This window comes from Schistocerca serialis, chromosome 8 (genome assembly GCF_023864345.2).
Source record: "Schistocerca serialis cubense isolate TAMUIC-IGC-003099 chromosome 8, iqSchSeri2.2, whole genome shotgun sequence".
Lineage (NCBI taxonomy): Eukaryota > Metazoa > Arthropoda > Insecta > Orthoptera > Acrididae > Schistocerca > Schistocerca serialis.
Genome location: NC_064645.1, coordinates 598858510 through 598885894, shown reverse-complemented (window position 1 = coordinate 598885894; position 27385 = coordinate 598858510). Strand labels below are relative to the sequence as shown.

Genomic DNA, 27385 nt, shown 5'->3' with positions numbered 1-27385 from the left:
ACATTCAATGAGGCAGTTTACGCCTCACAGTCACCTGCTGCCACCGATTTATATCTTGAGCAGTTTATGTCCATTGCATCTGAGAGTCTGGCAAGATCTAGGTCCTCAGCGGATTCCAAAATCTCCACCCCATCCTCAGCCGCAGAGCTTGTAGGTAGCGGTGCTGTGGGTGCCACCACAATTTCCTTGGACTTAGGGTTTTTTTTTTTGGATTTATCTTGCTGCTCCTTGGGTTTCCCCGAGTGGGACGACTTCACTGGCTCAGTCGCCGGGACTGAGGGTGAGCCTGAAGCCCTATGACCAGCTGCTTTTGGGCTCTTCAGCCACTGGTGGGTGTCATCTTTGCCACTAGAAGAAACCTGGGAAGGGAGTGACCCAAGGGACCCCTTCCCAGCGAGAGAAGCCAAAGAAGACTTATGCTCCTCTGGCTTAGAAGTGGGGACGGATGTGTCCCATTTGGGGGGGGGGGGGCGGTAGGGGGATGGGCCGGGAGGGGGCGGCGGGGGGGGGGGGGGGGGGGGGTTGTTGCTCTCGAAGTAGGTGGTGCAGGAGCAACATGGAGGGAAATGCCCCCCCCATCATCAAGGGGGCAGGTGTAGAATTCCGGCTCCGAGAGGTGACCTGGGTTGGCAGAGCTGATGGTGCCAGAACTGATGTAGCGGCAGCATAAGATGATATCATGCACACAGGATGCAGGCGTTCAAATTTTCTCTTAGCCGTAGTGTAGGTCAGCCTGTCCAGGGTCTTGTACTCCACGATTTTCCTTTCTTTCTGTAGAATCCTGCACTCAGGCAAGCAAGGCGAATGGTGCTCTCCACAGTTGACACAGATAGAGTATTGGGATGTGATGGGCGTCTGCAATCTCAACATGTGACGCTGGACGTACAGCGGGAAGACATATGGCCGAACTTCCAGCACTTAAAACACTGCATCAGGGGAGGCATATAAGGCTTTACATCATACCGGTGGTGCATCTAATAAGGCATGACTTACACACTATCTGGGAATCATCAACCACTGCAGGGCACGAAAGTGTCAACTGACAATCCCTGGAACAAGCGTAGAGAAACTACAGGTCTTCCTGTACTTCGCTACAATTTTCTATCTTTGACATTTCTCTATAGATCCCCATGAACCATGGACTTTGCGTTGGTGGGGAGGCTTGCGTGCCTCAGCGATACAGATAGCCGTACCGTAGGTGCAACCACAACGGAGGGGTATCTGTTGAGAGGCCAGACAAACATGTGGTTCCTGAAGAGGGGCAGCAGCCTTTTCAGTAGTTGTAGGGCAACAGTTTGGATGACTGACTGATCTGGCCTAGTAACACTAGCCAAATCGGCCTTGCTGTGCTGGTACCGCGAACGGCTGAAAGCAAGGGGAAACTACACCCGTAATTTTTCCCGAGGACATGCAGCTTTACTGTATGGTTAAATGTTGATGACATCCTCTTGGGTAAAATATTCCGGAGGTAAAATAGACCCCCATTTGGATCTCCGGGCGGGGACTACTCAGGAGGATGTCGTTATCAGGAGAAAGAAAACTGGCGTTCTACGGATCGGAGCGTGGAATGTCAGATCCCTTAATCGAGCAGGTAGGTTAGAAAATTTAAAAAGGGAAATGGATAGGTTAAAGTTTATATGCCGACTAGCTCCGCAGATGACGAAGAATTTGAAGAAATGTATGATGAAATAAAAGAAATTATGCAGATAATGAAGGGAGACAATAAATTTAAAAATCATGGGTGACTGGAATTCGTCAGTAGGAAAAGGGAGAGAAGGAAACGTAGTAGGTAAACATGGATTGGGGCTAAGAAATGAAAGAGGAAGCCATATGGTAGAATTTTGTACAGAGCATAACTTAATCATAGCTAACACTTGGTTCAAGAATCATAAAAGAAGGTTGTATACATGGAAGAATCCTGGAGATGCTAGAAGGTATCAGATAGATTATATAATGGTAAGACAGAGATTAGAGATTTAGGAACCAGGTTTTAAATTGTAAGACATTTCCAGGGGCAGATGTTGACTCTGACCACAATCTATTGGTTATGAGCTGTAGATTAAAACTAAAGAAACTACAGAAAGGTGGGAATTTAAGGAGATGGGACCTGGATAAACTGAAAGAACCAGAGGTTGTAGAGAGTTTCAGGGAGAGCATAAGGGAACAATTGACAAGGAGGGGGGAAAGAAATACAGTAGAAGAAAAATGGGTAGCTTTGAGGGATGAAGTAGTGAAGGCAGCAGAGGATCAAGTAGGTAAAAAGATGAGGGCTAGTAGAATTCCTTGAGTGACAGAAGAAATACTGAATTTAATTGATGAAAGGAGAAAATATAAAAATATAGTAAATGAAGCAGGCAAAAAGGAATACAAACGTCTCAAAAATGAGATCAACACGAAGTGCAAAATGGCTAAGCAGGGATGGTTGGAGGACAAATGTAAGGATGTAGAGGCTTATCTCACTAGGGGTAAGATAGATAATGCCTACAGAAAAATTAAAGAGACCTTTGGAGAAAAGAGAACCACTTGTATGAATATCAAGAGCTCAGATGGAAACCCAGTTCTAAGCAAAGAGGGGAAAGCAGAAAGATGGAAGGAGTATATAGAGGGTCTACACAAGGGCGATGTACTTGAGGACAATATTATGGAAATGGAAGAGGATGTAGATGAAGATGAATTGGGAGATATGATACTGCGTGAAGAGTTTGACAGAGAACTGAAAGACCTGAGTCGAAACAAGGCCCCGGGAGTAGACAACATTCCATTAGAACTACTGACAGCCTTGGGAAAGCCAGTCCTGACAAAACTCTATCATCTGGTGAGCAAGATGTATGAGACAGGCGAAATACCCTCAGACTGAATATAACAATTCCAATCCCAAAGAAAGCAGGTGTTGACAGATGTGAAAATTACCGAACTATCAGTTTAATAAGTCACGGCTGCAAGATACTAACACGAATTCTTTACAGACGAATGGAAAAACTAGTAGAAGCTGACCTCGGGGAAGATCAGTTTGGATTCCATAGAAATGTTGGAACACGTGAGGCAATACTGACCCTACGACTTATCTTAGAAGAAAGGAAAGGAAAACCTACATTTCTAGCATTTGAAGACTTAGAGAAAGCTTTTGGCAATGTTGACTAGAATATTCTCTTTCAAATTCTGAAGATGGCAGGGGTAAAATACAGGGAGCGAAAGGCTATTTACAATTTGTCCAGAAACCAGATAGCAGTTATCAGAGTCGAGGGACATCAAAAGGAAGCAGTGGTTGGGAAGGGAGTGAGACAGGGTTGTAGCCTCTCCCCGATGTTATTCAATCTCTATATTGAGCAAGCAGTGCAGGAAACAAAAGAAAAGTTTGGATTAGGTATTAAAATCCATGGACAAGAAATAAAAACTTTGAGGTTCGCCGATGACATTGTAATTCTGTCAGAGACAGCAAAGGACTTGGAAGAGTAGTTGAACGGAATGGACAGTGTCTTGAAAGGAGGATATAAGATGAACATCAACAAAAGCAAAACAAGGATAATGGAATGTAGTTGAATTAAGTCGGGTGATGCTGAGGGAATTAGATTAGGAAATGAGACACTTAAAGTAGTAAAGGAGTTTTGCTATTTGGGGAGCAAAATAACTGATGATGGTCGAAGTAGACAGGATATAAAATGTAGACTGGCAATGGCAAGGAAAGCATTTCTGAAGGAGAGAAATTTGTTAACATCGAGTATAGATTTAAGTGTCAGGAAGTCGTTTCTGAAAGTATTTGTATGGAGTGCAGCCATGTATGGAAGTGAAACATGGACAATAAATAGTTTGGACAAGAAGAGAGTAGAAGCTTTCGAAATGTGGTGCTACAGAAGAGTGTTGAAGATCAGGTGGGTAGATCACATAACTAATGAGGAAGTATTGAATAGGATTGGGGAGAAGAGAAGTTTGTGGCACAACTTGACCAGAAGACGGGATCGGTTGGTAGGACATGTTCTGAGGCATCAAGGGATCACCAATTTAGTATTGAAGGGCAGCGTGGAGGGTAAAAATCGTAGAGGGAGACCAAGAGATGAATACACTAAGCAGATTCAGAAGGATGTAGGTTGCAGTAGGTACTGGGAGATGAAGAAGCTTGCACAGGATAGAGTAGCATGGAGGGCTGCATCAAACCAGTCTCAGGACTTAAGACCACAACAACAACAACAACAACAACAACATCACACCGGTAGACCATCACCTTGACCTTCTCGGGCAATGTATCACCCTCAAAGGCCAAGATGAAGGCACCAGTGGCAACCTGATTATCCTTCGGACCCCAGTGGATGCGCCGAACGAAATGTACACCTCGTAACTCTAAATTGGCGCGCAGCTCATTGTCAGACTACAAAAGAAGATGTCCGTGAAAAATGATACCCTGGACCATATTTAAGCTCTTATGGGGCGTGGTGGTCACATAAATATCCCCCTAGCTTGTCACAAGCGAGTAACTCTCGTGACTGGGCAGAGGGTGCAGTTTTAATCAAGACTGACCCAGATCTCATTGTGGACAAGCCCTCCACCTCCCCGAACTTGTCCTCTAAATGCTCAACAGAGAACTGAGGCTTCATCATCATGAAAGATTTCCCATCAGCTCTCAAATATACAGGGTACTGGGGCGAATAAGATCTGCTGCCATCCTTAGCCTGATGTTCCTCCCATGGTGTGGCCAGGGAGGGGAACGATTTGGGGTCATACTTCTGCGTGTTGAATTGAGCTCGTGATCGCTTACAGACTGCTGGTGTTTCACCACCAGCTCTGTTCAGTACCTCCTCCTTAGTTACGTGATCAACCAATATAATCTTCAGCATTCTGCTGTAGCACCACATTTTGAAAGCTTCTATTCTCTTCTTGTCTAAACTATTTATCGCCCACATTTCACTTCCGTACATGGCTACACTCCACACAAATACTTTCAGAAAAGACTTCCTGGCACTTAAATCTATACTCGATGTTAACAAATTTCTGTTCTTCAGAAATGCTTCCCTTTACATTGCCAGTATACATTTTATATCCTCTCTACTTCGACCATCGTCAGTTATTTTGCTTCCCAAATAGCAAAACTCATTTACTAGTTTAAGTGTCTCATTTCCTAATCTAATTCCATCAGCATCACCTGATTTAATTTGACTACATTCCACTAGCCTTGTTTTGCTTTTGTTGGTGTTTATCTTATATCTTCCATTCAACACACTGTCCATTCCGTTCAACTGTTCTTCCAGGTCCTTTGCTGTCTTGGACAAAATTACAATGTTATCAGCAAACCTCAAAATTTTTATTTCTTCTCCGTGGATTTTAATTCCTACTACAAATTTTTCTTTAGTTTCCTTTACTGCTTGCTCAATATACAGACTGAATAACATCGGGGATAGGCTACAACCCTGTCTCACTCCCTTCCCAACCACTGCTTCTCTTTCTTGCACCTCGACTCTTATAACTGCCATCTGGTTTCTGAACAAATTGTAAATAGCTCTCTGTATTTTACCCCTGCCAATTTCAGAATCTGAAAACTGGTACATTTCAACAAAATGGAAGGCCTGAAAAAGAAATGTATAGTAGTACATTCAACATGATAAGCAATACACCCACAAAATCTAAATAGGAATCTGTGGGCTGAAGTGATCTGGAATAAATCCAATAAAAGAAAAAAGTACCACTGAACTACGCGGTTTGCATGTAATGTGGATCTTACTAACCTGATAAGTTCCAGATGTAACTGCTATGTTCTGAGCGGATCACAAACAATAAAAGACCGAAAAGAAATAAAAGAGAGGACTTTTATTCGTATATTAGCCTACTTTAATTTGTCCCGCAAAAAATTCAATCTATTTGATAAAGAAGACATAGTTGCCCTTGATGTCATTTTTTACATAATAATTGAAAATAAAGAAGAATCTGCTGAAGTTAAGACAGTCACAGGAGAGAACAAGAATGAACATGAATATCAGAAGAAAATTAGATATCCAACGATCAACTATGTGAGGCATCTGAAGGTTGCAACCTATCATCTGACAATGCAACTCAAAGTTAAGTCCCTCACCGCCAGAAAACCGCAACTGAGAAAACTTGGCATGGCTATCAAATTCACAAACTACAAACTAGATCTTGTGCAATGCAATAGTAACACAAGTTTCAGTTAAATAGCTGAAGCTGTCATACAAAAACTGGTACAGAGCAATGTATGATGAATACGATCCCGGATCAAACCAAAAATCTGGAGTCTTGTAAAACTTCTACAGAATTTACAATATGGCCTAAACATCTCGCTGGATGTTGTGTCAAAAGCAAGTTAGGCATCTGAAAGACAGTTAACAGTTTTTAAGCGGGGCCGGGGGGGGGGAACTTGATTATGACAAGGTGTTGATAGGTCACATATGTCTTCTGCATGCCATCTTCGCCTCTAGCACAGTGTGTGCCACTTTGACATAAGCAAATGGCAGTGTGAGGAGTGAGTTGGATGGCAGCAGGTGGTGGGCAGGAAGGGCTATTCAGGCACAGCATATTGTGATTTGGGCCGTGTGATTTCTCTGTCCACTTGGGGTCGCATGTCTGAGAATAAGTTTTCATCCTGGCGACTCCAGAGGACACGAAGCAGCCTTCCTACTGCGGAAGTCCGTGGTTGCGGCGACTTGGTTAAGATGGAAGCAAGCCATCTTAGAACTACGGTGGGGTACCTCTCTTCTGTTGGGTGAATCTGGCGACAGCGTGAGGTTTGCAAAATGTTACTTTCTATTGTCTTTCCCAGTCCATTGCCATCTGGTTATTTGCCTTACCCACCTCCACAGCTGTACCAACTGCTAATTATACCAGTGTAAATTTATGATTTTCTGTAATCAAGACATACTGTGCGTTTACCTTCTTGCATATGATAGCTCTGTCGTCTTTGGTTTAAGTCACCCCATTTATTGCTGTGAGTGGCTTTCATGCATGCTAGTTAATTTGTCAATTCTGGGAGAACAGGATTCATGCCAAATTCTTAATATTTAAGATGTCATCTGCTAATGTAATCGAAGTTCGTTTGCCAACCATGTGCATCCATTCAGATCTTGTTGATTTTTCTGCCCTGTTTGGCAGCCCTTTCCTCCCATTATGGCACTTGGCATTGTTTTGAAACTGAATTGCAATTGATGGACAAATCTTCTTATCTCCTTGTTGAGATTTTGGTGCGTGTTCAGTAATAAGATTCCGATTTTATTTTATTTTATTATTTTTTCTTTTTACTATTAAAAGTGGACGAGTTGGCTTCTGCCCCTTTATTGATAAGTGGGTGTGTAATTACGCCCGTAGCCATTTTGTGTTCAGTTCCACAACTGAGGGGTTAACGATATTTATGATTTGAGTATCTGTTAACCTTAAAGATCCTTTTTCTTGCCAGATATTAGAAGCAGTTACTAGCACCATATGCAGAACTGTCTCGATTCGGGAGGTGCCTACATCTGATTTACGCTCTGTGTGTGTGTGTGTCAGGTCGATAGAAACACAAACAAAAACATACATACATACAAAATTCAAGCTTTCGCAACCAATGGTTGCTTCGTCAGGAAAGAGGGAAGGAGAGGGAAAGACGAAAGGATGTGGGTTTAGAGGGAAAGGGTAAGGAGTCATTCCAATCCCGGGAGCGGAAAGACTTACCTTAGGGGGAAAAAAGGACAGGTATACACTCGCGCACACACACACATATCCACCCGCACATACACAGACACAAGCAGACATTTGTAAAGGCAAAGAGTCTGGGCAGAGATGTCAGTCAAGGCGGAAGTAAAGAGGCAAAGATGTTGTTGAAAGACAGGTGAGGTATGAGCGGCGGCAACTTGAAATTAGAGGAGGTTGAGGCCTGGCGGATGACGAGAAGAGGGGATATACTGAAGGGCAAGTTCCCATCTCCGGAGTTCTGACAGGTTGGTGTTAGTGGGAAGTATCCAGATAACCCGGACGGTGTAACACTGTGCCAAGATGTGCTGGCCGTGCACCAAGGCATGTTTAGCCACAGGGTTATCCTCATTACCAACAAACACTGTCTGCCTGTGTCCATTCATGCGAATGGACAGTTTGTTGCTGGTCATTCCCACATAGAAAGCTTCACAGTGTAGGCAGGTCAGTTGGTAAATCACGTGGGTGCTTTCACACGTGGCTCTGCCTTTGATCGTGTACACCTTCCGGGTTACAGGACTGGAGTAGGTGGTGGTGGGAGGGTGCATTGGACAGGTTTTACACTGGGGGCGGTTACAAGGGTAGGAGCCAGAGGGTAAGGAAGTTGGTTTGGGGATTTCATAGGGATGAACTAAGAGGTTACGAAGGTTAGGTGGACAGCGGAAAGACACTCTTGGTGGAGTGGGGAGGATTTCATGAAGGATGAATCTCATTTCAGGGCAGGATTTGAGGAAGTCGTATCCCTGCTGGAGAGCCACATTCAGAGTCTGATCCAGTCCCGGAAAGTATCCTGTCACAAGTGGGGCACTTTTGTGATTCTTCTGTGGGAGGTTCTGGGTTTGAGGGGATGAGGAAGTGGCTCTGGATATTTGCTTCTGTACCAGGTCGGGAGGGTAGTTGCGGGATGTGAAAGCTGTTTTCAGGTTGTTGGTGTAATGGTTCAGGGATTCCGGACTGGAGCAGATTCGTTTGCCACGAAGACCTAGGCTGTAGGGAAGGGACCGTTTGATGTGGAATGGGTGGCAGCTGTCATAATGGAGGTACTGTTGCTTGTTGGTGGGTTTGATGTGGACGGACGTGTGAAGCTGGCCATTGGACAGACGGAGGTCAACGTCAAGGAAAGTGGCATGGGATTTGGAGTAGGACCAGGTGAATCTGATGGAACCAAAGGAGTTGAGGTTGGAGAGGAAATTCTGGAGTTCTTCTTCACTGTGAGTCCAGATCATGAAGATGTCATCAATAAATCTGTACCAAACTTTGGGTTGGCAGGCCTGGGTAACCAAGAAGGCTTCCTCTAAGCGACCCATGAATAGGTTGGCGTACGAGGGGGCCATCCTGGTACCCATGGCTGTTCCCTTTAATTGTTGGTATGTCTGGCCTTCAAAAGTGAAGAAGTTGTGGGTCAGGATGAAACTGGCTAAGGTAATGAGGAAAGAGGTATTAGGTTGGGTGGCAGGTGATCGGCGTGAAAGGAAGTGCTCCATCACAGTGAGGCCCTGGACGTGCGGAATATTTGTCCAACCTCAACTCCTTTGGTTCCGTCAGATTCACCTGGTCCTACTCCAAATCCCATGCCACTTTCCTTGACGTTGACCTCCGTCTGTCCAATGGCCAGCTTCACACGTCCGTCCACATCAAACCCACCAACAAGCAACAGTACCTCCATTATGACAGCTGCCACCCATTCCACATCAAACGGTCCCTTCCCTACAGCCTAGGTCTTCGTGGCAAACGAATCTGCTCCAGTCCGGAATCCCTGAACCATTACACCAACAACCTGAAAACAGCTTTCACATCCCGCAACTACCCTCCCGACCTGGTACAGAAGCAAATAACCAGAGCCACTTCCTCATCCCTTCAAACCCAGAACCTCCCACAGAAGAACCACAAAAGTGCCCCACTTGTGACAGGATACTTTCTGGGACTGGATCAGACTCTGAATGTGGCTCTCCAGCAAGGATACAACTTCCTCAAATCCTGCCCTGAAATGAGATCCATCCTTCATGAAATCCTCCCCACTCCACCAAGAGTGTCTTTCCGCTGTCCACCTAACCTTCGTAACCTCTTAGTTCATCCCTACGAAATCCCCAAACCATCTTCCTTACCATCTGGCTCCTACCCTTGTAACCGCCCCCGGTGTAAAACCTGTCCAATGCACCCTCCCACCACCACCTACTCCAGTCCTGTAACCTGGAAGGTGTACACGATCAAAGGCAGAGCCACATGTGAAAGCACCCACGCGATTTACCAACTGACCTGCCTACACTGTGAAGCTTTCTATGTGGGAATGACCAGCAACAAACTGTCCATTTGCATGAATGGACACAGGCAGACAGTGTTTGTTGGTAATGAGGATCACCCTGTGGCTAAACATGCCTTGGTGCACGGCCAGCACATCTTGGCACAGTGTTACACCGTCCGGGTTATCTGGATACTTCCCACTAACACCAACCTGTCAGAACTCCGGAGATGGGAACTTGCCCTTCAGTATATCCCCTCTTCTCGTCATCCGCCAGGCCTCAACCTCCTCTAATTTCAAGTTGCCGCCGCTCATACCTCACCTGTCATTCAACAACATCTTTGCCTCTTTACTTCCGCCTTGACTGACATCTCTGCCCAGACTCTTTGCCTTTACAAATGTCTGCTTGTATCTGTGTATGTGCGAATGGATATGTGTGTGTGTGCGCGAGTGTATACCTGTCCTTTTTTTCCCCCTAAGGTAAGTCTTTCCGCTCCCGGGATTGGAATGACTCCTTACCCTCTCCCTTAAAATCCACATCCTTTCGTCTTTCCGTCTCCTTCCCTCTTTCCTGATGAAGCAACCGTTGGTTGCGAAAGCTTGAATTTTGTGTGTGTGTTTGGGTTTGTTTGTGTGTCTATCGACCTGCCAGCGCTTTCATTTGATAAGTCACATCATCTTTGTTTTTAGATATATTTTTCCCACGTGGAATGTTTCCCTCTATATATATAAGACAGGTACAGTGTTAGTAAGTGTTCATTCCATTGGCCAGTAGTGTTGTGGAACATTCTGCGATATCAAGCAACTGTACATCAGTAAACAAACTGTCTGAAAATACGACAAGGTGAATTGCCAAATTGTTTGTGACACAAATTCTTCTTGTTGTAGCTGTCATATTGAAGCATAGATACTGTATTAAATTTCTGCGTCATTCTTCTGTCACAGAAGCTTGTAGTTAAAAAAAAAAAAAAAAAAACTTCTGTGTCCTAATAATCACTTGGCATCTCATTACAGGAACTGAACCTTAGTAATATGTGATTAATTCTCAAGGAACTGCCTCTGTGAGGTGGTTTGTCGAAAGTACTTGTTTCCATAGCTGTGACAGACAAGTGCAAAGCGCATTTGTTGTCTTTAAACATACATATTTTCATAACCATATATAACATTCTGGGTATCCTATGTTTTTAAATAGAATAGAAGCTTTCGAAATGTGGTGCTACAGAAGAATGCTGAAGATTAGATGGGTAGATCACATTACTAATGAGGAGGTATTGAATAGAATTGGGGAGAAAAGGAGTTTGTGGCACGACTTGACGAGAAGAAGGGACCGGTTGGTAGGACATGTTCTGAGGCATCAAGGGATCACAAATTTAGCATTGGAGGGCAGCATGGAGGGTAAAAATTGTAGAGGGAGACCAAGAGATGAATACACTAAGCAGATTCAGAAGGATGTAGGTTGCAGTAGGTACTGGGAGATGAAGAAGCTTGCACAGGATAGAGTAGCATGGAGAGCTGCATCAAACCAGTCTCAGGACTGAAGACAACAACAACATGTTTTTAAAAGTACAATGTGGAACAGTGTATTAGCGTCTTACTTGAATGCAAAGTAACCACCACAGCACATGTTTGGGGATGTGCACATTTATGAAATTTAATCACCTTTGAATTTCATAAATTTAATCACCTTTGCCCCCCATGAACCATGGACCTTGTCGTTGGTGGGGAGGCTTGCATGCCTCAGCGATACAGATGGCCGTACCGTAGGTGCAACCACAACGGAGGGGTATCTGTTGAGAGGCCAGACAAACATGTGGTTCCTGAAGAGGGGCAGCAGCCTTTTCAGTAGTTGCAGGGGCAACAGTCTGGATGATTGACTGATCTGGCCCTGTAACACTAATCAAAACTGCCTTGCTGTTGTGGTACTGCGAACGGCTGAAAGCAAGGGGAAACTACAGCCGTAATTTTTCCCGGGGGCATGCAGCTTTACTGTATGATTAAATGATGATGGCATCCACTTGGGTACAATATTCCGGAGGTAAAATAGTCCCCCATTCGGATCTCTGGGCGGGGACTACTCAGGAGGATGTCGTTATCAGGAGAAAGAAAACTGGCGTTCTACGGATCGGAGCGTGGAATGTCAGATCCCTTAATCGGGCAGGTAGGTTAGAAAATTTAAAAAGGGAAATGGATAGGTTAAAGTTAGATATAGTGGGAATTAGTGAAGTTCGGTGGCAGGAGGAACAAGACTTTTGGTCAGGTGATTACAGGATTATAAATACAAAATCAAATAGGGGTAATGCAGGAGTAGGTTTAGTAATGAATAAAAAAATAGGAATGCGGGTAAGCTACTACAAACAGCATAGTGAACACATTATTGTGGCCAAGATAGACACAAAGCCCATGCCTACTACAGTAGTACAGGTTTATATGCCAACTAGCTCTGCAGATGATGAAGAAATAGATGAAATGTATGACGAGATAAAAGAAATTATTCAGGTAGTGAAGGGAGACGAAAATTTAATAGTCATGGGTGACTGGAATTCGTCAGTAGGAAAAGGGAGAGAAGGAAACATAGTAGGTGAATATGGATTGGGGGGAAGAAATGAAAGAGGAAGCCGCCTGGTAGAATTTTGCATAGAGCATAACTTAATCATAGCTAACACTTGGTTCAAGAATCATAAAAGAAGGTTGTATACCTGGAAGAATCCTGGAGATACTAAAAGGTATCAGATAGATTATATAACGATAGGACAGAGATTTAGGAACCAGGTTTTAAATTTTAAGACATTTCCTGGGGCAGATGTGGATTCTGACCACAATCTATTGGTTATGAACTGCAGATTGAAACTGAAGAAACTGCAAAAAGGTGGGAACTTAAGGAGAAGGGACCTGGATAAACTGAAAGAACCAGAGGTTGTACAGAGTTTCAGGGAGAGCATAAGGGAACAATTGACAGGAATGGGGGAAAGAAATACAGTAGAAGAAGAATGGGTAGCTCTGAGGGATGAAGTAGTGAAGGCAGCAGACGATCAAGTAGGTAAAAAGACGAGGGCTAATAGAAATCCTTGGGTAACAGAAGAAATATTGAATTTAATTGATGAAAGGAGAAAATATAAAAATGCAGTAAATGAAGCAGGCAAAAAGGAATACAAACGTCTCAAAAATGACATCGACAGGAAGTGCAAAATGGCTAAGCAGGGATGGCTAGAGGACAAATGTAAGGATGTAGAGGCTTGTCTCGCTAGGGGTAAGATAGATACTGCCTACAGGAAAATTAAAGAGACCTTTGGAGAGAAGAGAACCACTTGTATGAATATCAAGAGCTCAGATGGCAACCCAGTTCTAAGCAAAGAAGGGAAGGCAGAAAGGTGGAAGGAGTATATAGAGGGTTTATACAAGGGCGATATACTTGAGGACAATATTATGGAAATGGAAGAAGATGTAGATGAAGACAAAATGGGAGATAAGATACTGCGTGAAGAGTTTGACAGAGCACTGAAAGACCTGAGTCGAAACAAGGCCCCGGGAGTAGACAACATTCCATTAGAACTACTGATGGCCTCGGGAGAGCCAGTCATGACAAAACTCTACCATCTGGTAAGCACGATGTATGAGACAGGCGAAATACCCTCAGACTTCAAGAAGAATATAATAATTCCAATAACAAAGAAAGCAGGTGTTGACATATGTGAAAATTACCGAACTATCAGTTTAATAAGTCACAGCTGCAAAACACTAACGTGAATTCTTTACAGACGAATGGAAAAACTGGTAGAAGCCGACCTCGGGGAAGATCAGTTTGGATTCCGTAGAAATGTTGGAACACGTGAGGCAATACTGACCTTACGACTTATCTTAGAAGCTAGATTAGGGAAAGGCAAACCTACGTTTCTAGCATTTGTAGACTTAGAGAAAGCTTTTGACAATGTTAAATGGAATACTCTCTTTCAAATTCTGAAGGTGGCAGGGGTAAAATACAGGGAGCGAAAGGCTATTTACAATTTGTACAGAAACCAGATGGCAGTTATAAGAGTCGAGGGGCATGAAAGGGAAGCAGTGGTTGGGAAAGGAGTGAGACAGGGTTGTAGCCTCTCCCCGACGTTATTCAATCTGTATATTGAGCAAGCAGTAAAGGAAACAAAAGAAAAATTCGGAGTAGGTATTAAAATTCATGGACAAGAAGTAAAAACTTTGAGGCTCGCAGATGACATTGTAATTCTGTCAGAGACAGCAAAGGACTTGGAAGAGCAGTTGAACGGAATGGACAGTGTCTTGAAAGGAGGATATAAGATGAACATCAACAAAAGCAAAACGAGGATAATGGAATGTAGTCAAATTAAGTCGGGTGGTGCTGAGGGAATTAGATTAGGAAATGAGACACTTAAAGTAGTAAAGGAGTTTTGCTATTTAGGGAGTAAAATAACTGATGATGGTCGAAGTAGAGAGGATATAAAATGTAGACTGGCAATGGCAAGGAAAGCGTGTCTCAAGAAGAGAAATTTGTTAACATCGAGTATAGATTTAAGTGTCAGGAAGTCGTTTCTGAAAGTATTTGTATGGAGTGTAGCCATGTATGGAAGTGAAACATGGACGATAACTGGTTTGGACAAGAAGAAGCTTTCGAAATGTGGTGCTACAGAAGAATGCTGAAGATAAGGTGGGTAGATCACGTGACTAATGAGGAGGTATTGAATAGGATTGGGGAGAAGAGAAGTTTGTGGCCCAACTTGACTAGAAGAAGGGATCGATTGGTAGGACATGTTTTGAGGCATCAAGGGATCACAAATTTAGCATTGGAGGGCACCGTGGAGGGTAAAAATCGTAGAGGGAGACCAAGAGATGAATACACTATGCAGATTCAGATGGATGTAGGTTGCAGTAGGTACTGGGAGATGAAGAAGCTTGCACAGGATAGAGTAGCATGGAGAGCTGCATCAAACCAGTCTCAGGACTGAAGACCACAACAACAACAACAACAACAATCACCTTTGCAAGAATTCTTGTTATTGTATTTACGTGTTTTTAATTAACTATTGGAGACTTACAAGTAAATTTTTCTTAATTGGTTTGATTAATTTTTTAAGCATACATTGTTCAATAAATATTTTGGTCATGAATGATGTTCAACTCTTACTTAAGGCCTAGTCCACTCCCTCCTAGACAACACCATGCAGTAGCTGTGTTCCTTCAGGAACTGATTAAGTAAGAACAGCAGAACTACTAACTGAAGACATTGCCATCCAACAGCAACACTCAGCTGCAATTACCTGCTGTCGCTTCTGGGATGGGGATGCTGCTATTGGTGAAACACTGGCCAGCAAACTCTCATAAATACCTTCCATATTAGATTCTCAGTCTCAGATGTACTCAGCTGTTCTCAGATGCTCACTGACATTCTCTGTACATGACTGCACAAAGATATATATGAGTTGCCAACCACTGCCATCTCCCATCAGCTGCTGACTTGAAGGTGGAGACTGCTGCAGTGGCAGACAAAGTATCCACTCATCTACCTAGCACTTTGCCTCCATTATCAGCAGGCAGCTACCTGTTCTGAGGACTGTACGTAGACAACTTAAGTATCTTTGTACAACTGTGTCCCCTCTGAGTGACCACCTCCTGCTGGTAGCCAACGGGACAGGATGCCTGATCAAGCTTGGGCTGGGGACAGCCCAGTCTCTCTGTCAATGTCCACCAGTTCCTGAATGCTTCCATTGGTGCAGATCATCGTCCAGAGTGGGCACATGCCTCACATGTCAATCTTGCTGGAAGCTACAGTCCAAGTACCATCCTTCCCAGTGCCACATTCTATGACCCAATGTGGGACTCTCACACATTGGCCACAGTGTGTGGTCTCTGCCAGCTACAGCAGCCCTGCTGACCTCAGATGGTGATACTGCTTACGCCAGCTCCGACCTGCGGTACCAACTGTATGAGTTTGGCGAGTGGGCTTTATATTTTTGTGGCATTTGTTGTGCAGTTTCTGTGCATGCCAATAGTGGATAGAACCAACGTGCAAAGAAAGTTTTGGGTACAGTTTGACAAACCAGAGGACCTGCGGATCTTCACAGTTTAGGGAGAATTCTAGAGAGTATTATTTGTGGCCAGTGAGATAGAGAGTACTATCTGCAGCCAATATTACAATTTAGCATGGTTGGTTTGTGGGGTTGAAAGGACTAGACTGCAAAGGTCATTGGTCCCTTTCTCCGCGACCATGAAACACCCACAGGGAATAAAAACAAGCAATGGAGATGACAGGGGACGACACAGAACAAGAAAGACACAGACAAAAACCAGAAAAAAATGAATTAAAAGCAAAAAATGAATTAAAAGCCCACAGAGGTTTACAGTGGATGGCTGACCATGGAAACAAAAAAAGGAAAAGACAAACCACCAAGAGACACTCTAAAAATCCCACTCTAAAACTGTAGGCCAAAGGCCAGATGCAACACACAAAAGAGACAAACTCTCAGATAGAGCCATAAAGGCCCCCTGCTTGAATAAAACTCAAAACTTAGCCTGCCAAGGCAGCGTCATCTGTTTAAAATGCAGGGAGCGTATCAGGAAGTGCAAACGTCTGTCTGAGCGCAGTTAAAAGCGGCAGTCCAACAAGATGTGGACCACTGTCAACGCTGATCCACAGCGATATTGAGGTTGGGTCTCGCAGCGCAATAAATGACCGTGCGTCAGCCAGGTGTGGCCAATGCGCAGCCGGTACAGAACAACTGGGTCCTTGCGAAGGGCTCGCATGGAAGAGCGCCACACACCTGTAGTCTCCTTGATGATCCGAAGTTTGTTGGGTGAAGGCACGGTGTGCCATTCACCACCCCAGGTACCAAGGACTTTCTGCATCAATACTGACTGGAGATCACATTCTGGAAGGCCAATCTCCAGTGTCGGTTCACTGATAGCCTGTTTGGCCAGTCTGTCAACACGTTCATTACCCAGGATACCGACATGACCCAGGGTCCACACAAAAACTACACAGTGGCCGTAATGGGCAAGAGTATGCATGGACTCCTGGATAGCCATCACCAGACGAGAGTGAGGAAAACACTGGTCGATGGCTTGTAAACCACTCAGGGAGTCACTACAGATAACTAAGGACTCACCTGAGCAGGAGTGGATATATTCTAGGACACGAGAGATGGCTGCCAGCTCGGCAATGAAAACACTGCAGCCATCCAGCAATAAGCATTGTCAGATTGTACCCCAAGTGTAAAGGCATAACCAACACAACCAGCAACCATCGAACTGTCGGTACAAACTACGACAGAGCCGGGACACGCGGCAAGGATGGAAAGAAAGCGTTGGCGGAGGGTCTCAGGAGGGACTGAGTCTTTCGGGTCATGTGCTAAATACAGCTGAAGGCATGGGCGGGGCACACACCACAGGGGTACACACATATGGGTCCGGAAAAGAGGTGGGGAGTGAAAAACTCAAGCCCAGAGAGAAGAGACTAGATGCGAACCGCAATCGGACACCCTGACCAGGGCTGCCGATTGGGAAGATGGACGACCGAGTTGGGGAATAGGAGGCGGTAATTTGGATGCTCGGGCAAGCTACAAACATGTGCAGCACAAGCGGCCAGTAGTCAATGGCGCCAGATCCGCAATGGAGGGACACCAGCCTCCACAAGTATGCTGTTTATAGGGCTTGTGCGGAAAGCGCCAGTTGCGAGTCGGATCCCGCAGTGAAGTATGGGTTCAAGCAACCGCAATGTGGAAGGCGAAGCTGAACTGTATGCCAGGCTCCCAAAATCAAGATGGAACTGAATCAATGCCTGATACAGTCATAGAAGGGTAGACCGATCGGCGCCCCAGCTGGTGTGACTCAAAAAACGAAGAGCGTTAAGATGGCGCCAGCATGTTTGTTTAAGCTGCCAAACATGAGGGAGCCAAGTCAACAGGGTATAAAAAAGCAAGTTTTGGTGGCCGAGAACTGGAAGGCGTACGTGACGGCCCAAGACTGCGCCCTGTGGATAGCGCCCTGTAATTGTCGTTCAGCAGCCCCAATGCCAGTGGAGTTATAGTATAGGCAAAAGTCATCAGCATACAAAGAAGCTGATACGGACATTCCCACAGCTGCAGCTAGCCCATTTATAGCAACTAAAAAGAGGCAGACACTCAAGATACAGCCTCGCGGAAACCCAGACTCCTGGACTTGAGAGGAACTATGGGAGGGATCAACTCGCACGCAGAAGGAACGAAGCGAAAAAATTTTGAATAAAAATCAGGAGCAGGTCCCTAAGACCCCACCCATGGTGCGTGGTGAGGATGTTATGTCGTCATGTTGTATTGTATGCCTTCCGCATGTCAGAGAAGACAGCAACCAGATGCTGACAGTAGGCAAATGCCATAGGGATGGCAAACTCCAGGCAGACCAGATTATCGGTGGCAGAGCGGCCCTTACAGAACCCACCCTGAGACGTACCCAGAAGGCCCCGAGACTCAAGTAGCCAACTCAACCTCCGGCTCACCATGCGTTCAAGCAACTTGCACAGAAAGTTGGTGGCTAATGGGGCGGTAGCTGTCTGCCTCCAGTGGGTTCTTTCCAGGCTTCAACACTGGTCTGATAATGCTTTCGCGCCATTGAGACGGGAACACACCCTCAAACCAGATACAGTTGAAAAGGTCTAGGAGGTGTCGCTGGCAGTTTACTGAGAGGTGTTTGAGCATCTGATAGTGGATGCGATCCAGCCCAGGAGCTGTATCAGGGCAAGCGACTAATGCACTTCGGAATTCCCACTCACTGAATGGAGCATTGTACGATTCGGGGTGGCACGTATGGAATGAAAGGCTCCGACATTACAACCACTTTTTCAGGAAGTGGAAGGCCAGTGGGTAATTCGTAGAAGCAGAACTCTGAGCATAATGCTCTGCTAAGAATTCTGCAATCGTGTCTGATTCAGTATAGACTGCTCCATTCAGGGAAATCCCAGGTGCGCTGATGGGGGGTCTGATATCCACAGGGTCACCTAATCTTGGCCCACACCTGTGATGGAGAGGTACGGATGCCAATGGTGGAGACATACCTTTCCCAGCACTCATGCTTCCATCGGCGAATAAGGCACCGAGCTCAGGTAAGGAGCCACTTAAAGGCAAGGAGGTGGTCCAGTGATGGGTGCCACTTATGATGTTGAAGGACCCACCTCCGATTTCTAATCGCCTCAGCAACCTCCAGTGACCACCAAGGCACAGTACTCCACCAAGGGGACCCGGAAGAACAGGGAATTGCAGAGTCCGCTGCAGAAACGATGCCGGTGGTTATCGTGTGAACCACCACATCAAAGGCGCCATGAGATAGAGGCTCAATAGTGGCAATGGAGGCAAACAAGCCTGGTCAGCCTCATTCAAAGCCCATCTGGGGAGGCTCCCAGGAGAGTGACACTGGGGCAGTGACAGAAAGAGCAGAAAGTGGTCACTACCACACAAATCACCATGTACACTCTATTGAACAAATGGTAGAAAGCCAGGGCTGCAGACCAAAAGGTCGATGGCTGAGTATGTGCCATGCGCCACACTGAAATGATGTGGAGGCACCATTATTTACAAGAGAATGGTCGAGCTGTGCTAGCACTTGCTCAACGACAATGCCTTGGCCTGTTGCCACCAATCCACCCCACAAAGGGTTATGGGCATTAAAGTCGCCCAGTAATAGAAAAGGTGGTGGCTGTTGGGCTATCAGTGCAGCCAATACATGCTGTGGCACATTACCATGCAGTGGAAGATAGGGACTGCAGACAGTAACAGCATGAGGCATCCACACCCAAACAGCGACAGCCTCTAAAGATGTTTGAAGAGGGACACACTCGCTGTAAGGAGAGTTAAGGACATAGACACAGACTCCACCAGATACACTCTCACAAGTTTCCCGATTCTTATAATAACCCTGACAGCCATGGAGGACAAGGGTTCGCATCGCCAGAAACCAAGTTTCCTGGAGAACAATGGAGAAAAAAGGGTGAAAGCTGATACGTTGTCGGAGCTCAGCAAGGTGGTGGAAAAAACCGCTGCAAATCCACTGGAGGATGATGTCAATGTTAGGATGGGAAGGCATGAAGTGCTCAAGGAGGCAGGTTACGTCTCAGTGTCATCTGCTGCCACCGATAGAGTACCTGTGCGAGTGACATCCATTGTGGCTGAGCGTCTGGCGAGATCTAGGTCCTCAGCGGACGCAAGAATCGCCACCTCATCCTCAGACGCAGAGCTTGTAGAGAGCGTTGGTATGGGTGCCACCATAAGGTCTGGATTCTTGGATGCCTTCGTCCTTTTTGGTTTCTCTCGCTGTTCCTTCGGGTTTTCTGTCTGGGAGAGCTTCAATGGGTCAGTCTCAAAAACTGAGGAGGACCGTGAAGCCCTACGACCAGCTACCTGTGGTTGCTTCAGCCACTGGCAGGTATCCGCTTTACCACTGGTCGGAACCCAGGAAGGGAGTGACCCAAGGGACCTCTTCCTGGCGAGAGGAGCCGAAGAAGACTTACGCTTCTGCAGCTGAGAAGTGGGGACTGATGTCCCTGACGGTTGGGGGGGGGGGGGGGGGTGTTGCTGCTGAAGTAGGTAGTGCAGGACAGGAGCAACAGGGGGCAAAGTGCCCCCCATCACCAAGGGGGCAGGTAGATTCTGACGGCTCTGAGAGCCAACTGTACATGGCAAAACGGAAGATGGTAGAACCATTGTCGCAGCGGTGGCATAGGTAGATGTCATACGCACAGGATGGAGCCTCTCATATTTTCACTTAGCTTCAGTGTAGGTCAGGCAGTCCAGGGTCTTTTATTCCATTATCTTCCATTCTTTCTGTAGAATGCTACAGTCCGGCGAGCAAGGGCAATGGTGCTCTCTGCAGTTAACACAGATGGGAGGTGGGGCACATGGAGTATTGGGATGTGAAGGATGTCCACAATCTCAACATATGACACTGGAAGTACACCGGGAAGACATATGGCCAAACTTAAAGCATTTAAAACACCGCATTGGGGGAGGGATATATGGCTTCACATCATAGCAGTAAGCCATCACCTTGACCATTACGGGTAATGTGTCACCCTTGAAGGTCAAGATGAAGGCACTGGTGGCAACCTTATTATGCCTCGGACTCGAATGAATGCACTGGACGAAGTGAACACGTCATCGATCTGGGTTGGAGCGCAGTTTATTGTCAGACTGCAAAAGCAGATCCCTGTGGAAGATAAGACCCTGAACCATATTCAAGCTCTTATGGGGCATGATGGAAACAGAAACATCCCCAGCTTGTGACAGGCGAAGAGCACCCGTGACTGGGTAGAGGAAGTTGTTTTGACCAAGACTGACCCAGAGCACATTTTGGACAAGCCCTCCACCTCCCCAAACTTGTCCTCTAAATGCTCCACAAAGAACTGAGACTTCGTTGACATGAATGATTCCCGATCAACTCACATAGAGACGAGGTACTGGGGTGAATAAGCTTCACTGCCATCCTTAGCCACGCGTTCCTCGCATGGTGTGGCCAGGGAGGCAAACGAAATTGGGTCGGATTTTCTTAGGTTGAGGTTAGACCTCGATCGTTTAGAGACTGCTGGTGGAGGTCCACCAGCGAGAGATGATGTACTACGCTTCATCGCGTGTCATCCACCCTGATGCCACCCACTCCGACCAGGGGCCCTCACCACGGGCGCCACCCAGCCACAGCAAGGGCCACCTGGCAGGATGGCCATTGCTGAGAGTCCCGATGCCCCAGGGAGATAGGCATCTACTCCTTGGCATATGTGGGGAGTTAATGGCGCAGGCATCAGCAGAGCGATCCTTGTATTGTCAGGGGGCTATAACCAACAGGGTACATGGCGGCCCCACCACAACAGATTGGCAACCGTGCTGGATATAAGATGCAAAGGAGTCCATGGTCGTCGTAGGTGCAGAAAGCGACACCGCATAGTGCATGGTGGAAACTGCACCCAGGAATATATCCTCACCCAAGAGATGGAGAATGAGCGGGACTGCAATGCGACGACGAGAAAGGGGGCTAAAGATCTCAATGCACTATGGGCACGATGCACCATGTAGGGCGCCCTTACCCAATTGGCTCACTCTTCAGGAAAATTTTGAATAATGGAGGTCAAACCCTACAGGGGATCATCACAGAAGGGCCGAAATGTGAGAGACTCCTTTCAGTCACCTCTTACAACAGGCAGGAATACCACGGGCCTATTCTAACCCACAGACCCACAAGAGGGGATAATTTAGCATGTCATGAATTATGTGTATGTATCGTTGCCCAGACAATGTGAGACATGCCAACATTGGGGGCATGAAGCACATCAGTGTTCAGAGTCTTAATGGCCTCTGAACTGTTCTAAGAATTACTGTTGTTATTCTTTGTGCCTCTGTCTGAATGTTTTGTGACATATGTCCTTGTTTGGTGGTGTACTGTAAGTATATTGTTTCGTATTATCAGATAGAGGTTGCAGAAATGCCAGAAACATGGGAATGACCAGGCAGAAACCAGCTGAAGTTTTGGACAGTTTAACGACAGATAGCAAGAGCAGAAAAGCCAGTGCAGTGAAGGCAAAAAGTCAGTATACTTATTCCTTCTGTGGATCCTATTGCAGCTAGTCTAGTGGCTCCTTTATCGATGTATACCAACTGAGGATATGTCAGCAATTAATGACAATTGGGAAGCTGCTGCTGGTTTGGGTAACTGGCCGACAACATACACTTGCATATGCCTAAGATACAATCAGTGAGTGACGCAAAGACATGCGCTATGTATCATGATGGGCTGAATACGGCACGTACATTTGAACAATTCAAAAAGGGACTATCAGCATTATGAGTTAGGATGGAAAATCCAAAAGGATTTGCCTGCCACCATTATGGCTGCTAAGTGGTCGGAAGAACTGGACACACAGCAGCACAAAGTGCAGAATAAGCAGCCACATAAATCACAAGCTTTGATTTTTTTTTAAAACTTGCGATAAAAGTTACAATGAGAAATCACTTTAACAAAACACTACTCTGAAATTCAGGTTTTTAAAATATAATTTCTAATAATCACAACAATAAAACCATAAGATTTAATATAAACAACAGTTGCTACTATCTGCCACTGTAGCACTGTCACTTTGCTTCCTAGTTCTGTTCCATACATACTGGCACAACTTTGTAGTCTTTGTGACTATGACATCATGTTATCAACAGCTGTCAGCCTTACTGTTCAATTGGTTGGACTGTAGACAGACTGCCTGTTGGCTTCTGTCTCTGGTTCTTCGGCCAACATTTGTTTGATGATTTTATAGGCGTCACACTAGCACGAGTTGCTGGCATTATCAAAGCTTCACCCTCTGCCGCCACCAGCAGTGCATGGGGAAGCTTTGACAATGCCAGCCACTCATGTTAGAGGAACGTCAGAAAAAACATCAAACTAATGTAGGCCAAGACACAAGACAACAGGCAATCTGAAACTTCCTGGCAGATTAAAACTGTGTGCCCGACACAGACTCGAACTCGGGACCTTTGCCTTTCGCGGGCAAGTGCTCTACCAACTGAGCTACCGAAGCACGACTCACGCCCGGTCCTCACAGCTTTACTTCTGCCAGTATCTCGTCTCCTACCTTCCAAACTCTACAGAAGCTCTCCTGCGAACCATGCAGAACTAGCACTCCTGAAAGAAAAGATACTGCGGAGACATGGCTTAGCCACAGCCTGGGGGATGTTTCCAGAATGAGATTTTCACTCTGCCAGGAAGTTTCATATCAGCGCACACTCCACTGCAGAGTGAAAATCTCATTCTGGAAACAGGCAATCTGTCAACAAGTGGCCATGAAATACTTAACAATTTTGTAGTTGCAGTGTAATTGCTCAATGAACTTAACTTGAGTATACTAGGGAGAGCCACACACCCACCAACCCCCTCTCCCTACACACACACACACACACACACACACACACACACACACACACACACACACCTCAAGTGTCAATTAGTTCCAGTGAGTTAGAAAAACACCTTCCTGGGAGGCACCAGAACGCTGATCTGGTGTGTTCCGGCTGAAATTAAGGCCAGGTGTGGATGTATGAGCCACATTTGGAAACAATGTCACTGATCGCAACATTATGAATGTGAATGGATGGTCGGGCATAGGACACATGACTGCTGAAACAGAAAGCAAAGTGAATGTCGTCATAATAAGCGTTCGTTAAACACCAAATAGAATTCCTTAACCATCGGACGGTGTTCCAAGTAAAATAGATGTTGCAAAAGTGTGTGCAGAGATGGAGTGCTGCTTGGGGGCATGGTAGATGGAAGATAGCTTTTAGAAGACACAGGGGCTCAAGTGTTGGTAACCTGTCTGTACCTTGCAGATAGGAACAAACCGAATTCTCCACAGTAGACAAATGGTTCAAATGGCTCTGAGCACTATGGGACTTAACATCTGTGGTCATCAGTCCCCTAGAACTTAGAGCTACTTAAACCTAACTAACCTAAGGACATCACACACATCCATGCCCGAGGCAGGATTCGAACCTGCGACCGTAGCAGTCGTGCGGTTCCGGACTGAGCGCCTAGAAATGCTAGACCACCGCGGCCGGCCCACAGTAGACATCACACGCAATGATAAGGCATCATTCGAGTCAAAATGTTCAATTTCCGTACTGGACCAACGAATTTTCATGAATATATGGAAGTATTACCTCATGCCGTTGTGGGTTACTCTGCAACTGTAGCGTTGGATTTTCTGAATCACACAAAAACTGATCTTTCACAGCATAATGTAAAACCCAATTGGACATTGTTCCACTTGGGAATGGATGCTGCAAGTAATACAGTCTCACAAGGTTCGCCAACCATGAAGAATGAAATAAACTGTGTGTCAAATCATGTATTAAAGCTCAATGTGCATGATAAAGTATTGAGATACACAGGAAAATTACTCTGTGTGAGTACGGGTACTAACTTACCAAACATATGTTGTGTGTTACAGTCATTAGAACACAATGGGAACATTCCACATCAATGCAACTAAATTTAAAAATGGTTTTCACTCAACCTTCTCCAATTTTGATCAACTTTTTACAGGATGTAAGAACCTTCAATATCGCAGCGCGTCAGCAATCATTGGTTAATATATTAAAAAACTAAATGCATTCATGTAACTTCCCTTGTCTTGCGCATGTGCATAGATAGCGGGTCAGGCTTGTGAGTGAGTGACCATTTGTAGCTACAGTTTATGGCGGGTCAAGGCCCAGTGAACATAGGCCGGTGTGAGGTGGAGCGTACACCAGTAAGTTAAGTAGTGCTTTTGACTTTGTCTCTCACACACACACACACACACACACACACACACACACACAGACAGAGAGAGAGAGAGAGAGAGAGAGAGAGAGAGAGGGGGGGGGGGATGCTATCACTGTGGTGACCACTCACTATAAAGCTCAGCTCTGGCTGGGCTCCTTCAAAAGCTGATGACAGAGCAGAATGCATGAAGACATCACCGTCCAGTGGCGACACCAACTGCTGCGACCTGTTATCGATTCCAGGGGTGGTGAGGCGCTACTGCTGGAGGAATATTGGCCAGCAGACTCTTATAAATACCCCCCCCCCCCCAAAAAAAAAAAGTCAGACCCTCATTAGTATGTGGTCATCCCTTAAAGTTGTTATAGTTTTGTAGGCCCATTGTGTTTCTCTTCAGTTCACCTCCCTCCCTCCCCAATCCACCACTATGTGATCAGAGACCAGGAATGGATATGGAGATTTGGAGTGAAAAGCACACTCAGTATAAATTGCAGTTGTAAACTCAATTGTGAGTACCAGCATACAACCTACTGATTATCTGAATAAAAATAAATAAATAATAAAAAAAACAGTTACTTGGGCTTCTCAGAGCATGGGGAATGTTAATTATTACCTTCACGAGCTTGAACATTTTCTTGGGCACAAGATAGGTTTTCCTATCAACTACCAGGTCTTGCAGTTTGCCTTATTCAACAATAATTTTGCAGTCCATACAACAAATTTTCCTTTGAAACGTGTTAGTAAAAGGGGCAATGGACAATGTGAATGATCTACACAACCCAATATATTTCCCACAAAATTAACAAGCCAAAATCTCTATTACATTATCTTCCTTCAGTGGTGCACTCTTTCTCCACCATTAATGCAAACATAAGCAATCAAAAGCCTGTAATTGACTAGAAACTTCTGTAGGGCCCAACTGAATAGGGGAGAGTTTTCAGTGCATTGTTCATAAACCCCTTGAGCTTTAATTGGAAAAGACGGTTTGAACTTCAGGGAGGGTTCTGCTACTGACTCAAATTATGCTGCATTAGTGGCGTTCCTCATTGACTAAATGGACACACAAATATTCTGTTCAAAGAAATATTGTGACAAATTGAATATTTCTACACATCTACGCTACCTCTAAAAACTGATTCCTTAATCAGGCAAGTTATAAAAAGAGCTCTTCAGATCTAACTCCCTTTATGTTACCAGATGCTCTCAATCAATTCATTTAAAATTCACACCTGAAAGAAGCAGATTTGATCGATGACACATCTGGCAATTTACAAAATAAGCTTCTCATACGCCATGGACGTAAAGAACACAATGGGACTCCAATTCTTGTGCTTCTGATTCTGATTTCTAACAATTAAAGCTTTCTAGACTGAAAAAAAATTTCTTGAAAGCGAAGCAACGCGTCGGCGCTAGCCTTGCGTGTGCTGCCACATGGCTCTGACAGAAAAATAAGCTACGCCGCTTGGGGAACTTAACAAAACACTGCATTTTCGATGGCAACACTTACTGTTTTTCTAATGTTCTGTGTCTACAATTCAAGAAAGGTTCATCCCAATTTTAAACTTCCGACCTATATACATTTCATTTGGTAGACATTCGCTGACGTCTAGTAATGTTTCTATTCGTCAACATATGATGAAAAATTTAAATAAATTAGTTTCATACTTACTCCTTCTGAGCCTTTCTTGACGTCCAGACCATCGAAAGAGCTTTCTGACAATCCTTCAGACTCGCCAGAAGTTGTCTCTCTACGCCTGATTCTTTCGGACATCTTGTTTAATTACCTTACTGCCTTTTAAAATTTTCGCCTTTTACATACCTAACATGTACACAAATAACTTTGGCAGAATATGTTTTTAAGTTACAGCTTTTGTAACAAACAAAAACACACACACAGTAGCACTTTTAATAATTAAGGCACTTCAACAAATGTACGTATTTTGAGAGATCTAAGTCACCAGATAGATATATCACTTATAACTATATGTAAACAAATCAGCATCACAAAGGCTGTGAGTTGACAATATTGCCATTAGATACGATACTCTTCAATATTTACTGTACGAATATATGAATACAATACGACGAAAAATATGTTATGATAAAATATAAATGCCTTGAGAGAGTTTTTTTTCTCTGATATGCATTATTATTATTGAAAATATATTTCAGTTAGCTTTATTGTGTTCATTTATTTGCAACAATTTGTGT

General features: G+C 45.0%; 1 protein-coding gene across 1 annotated transcript in view; it reads right to left on the bottom strand.

The window, feature by feature from the left end:
* LOC126416576 (protein CASC3-like) overlaps nt 1–27135 on the bottom strand; it is a 115378-nt gene extending 88243 nt beyond the window's left edge. The window contains exon 1 of the mRNA XM_050084326.1: nt 26844–27135. Within this exon, the coding sequence (XP_049940283.1) occupies nt 26844–26945 (102 nt within the window). The 5' untranslated portion in view covers nt 26946–27135. The remainder of the gene's footprint in view (nt 1–26843) is intronic.
* Nucleotides 27136–27385: the final 250 nt, after the last annotated feature.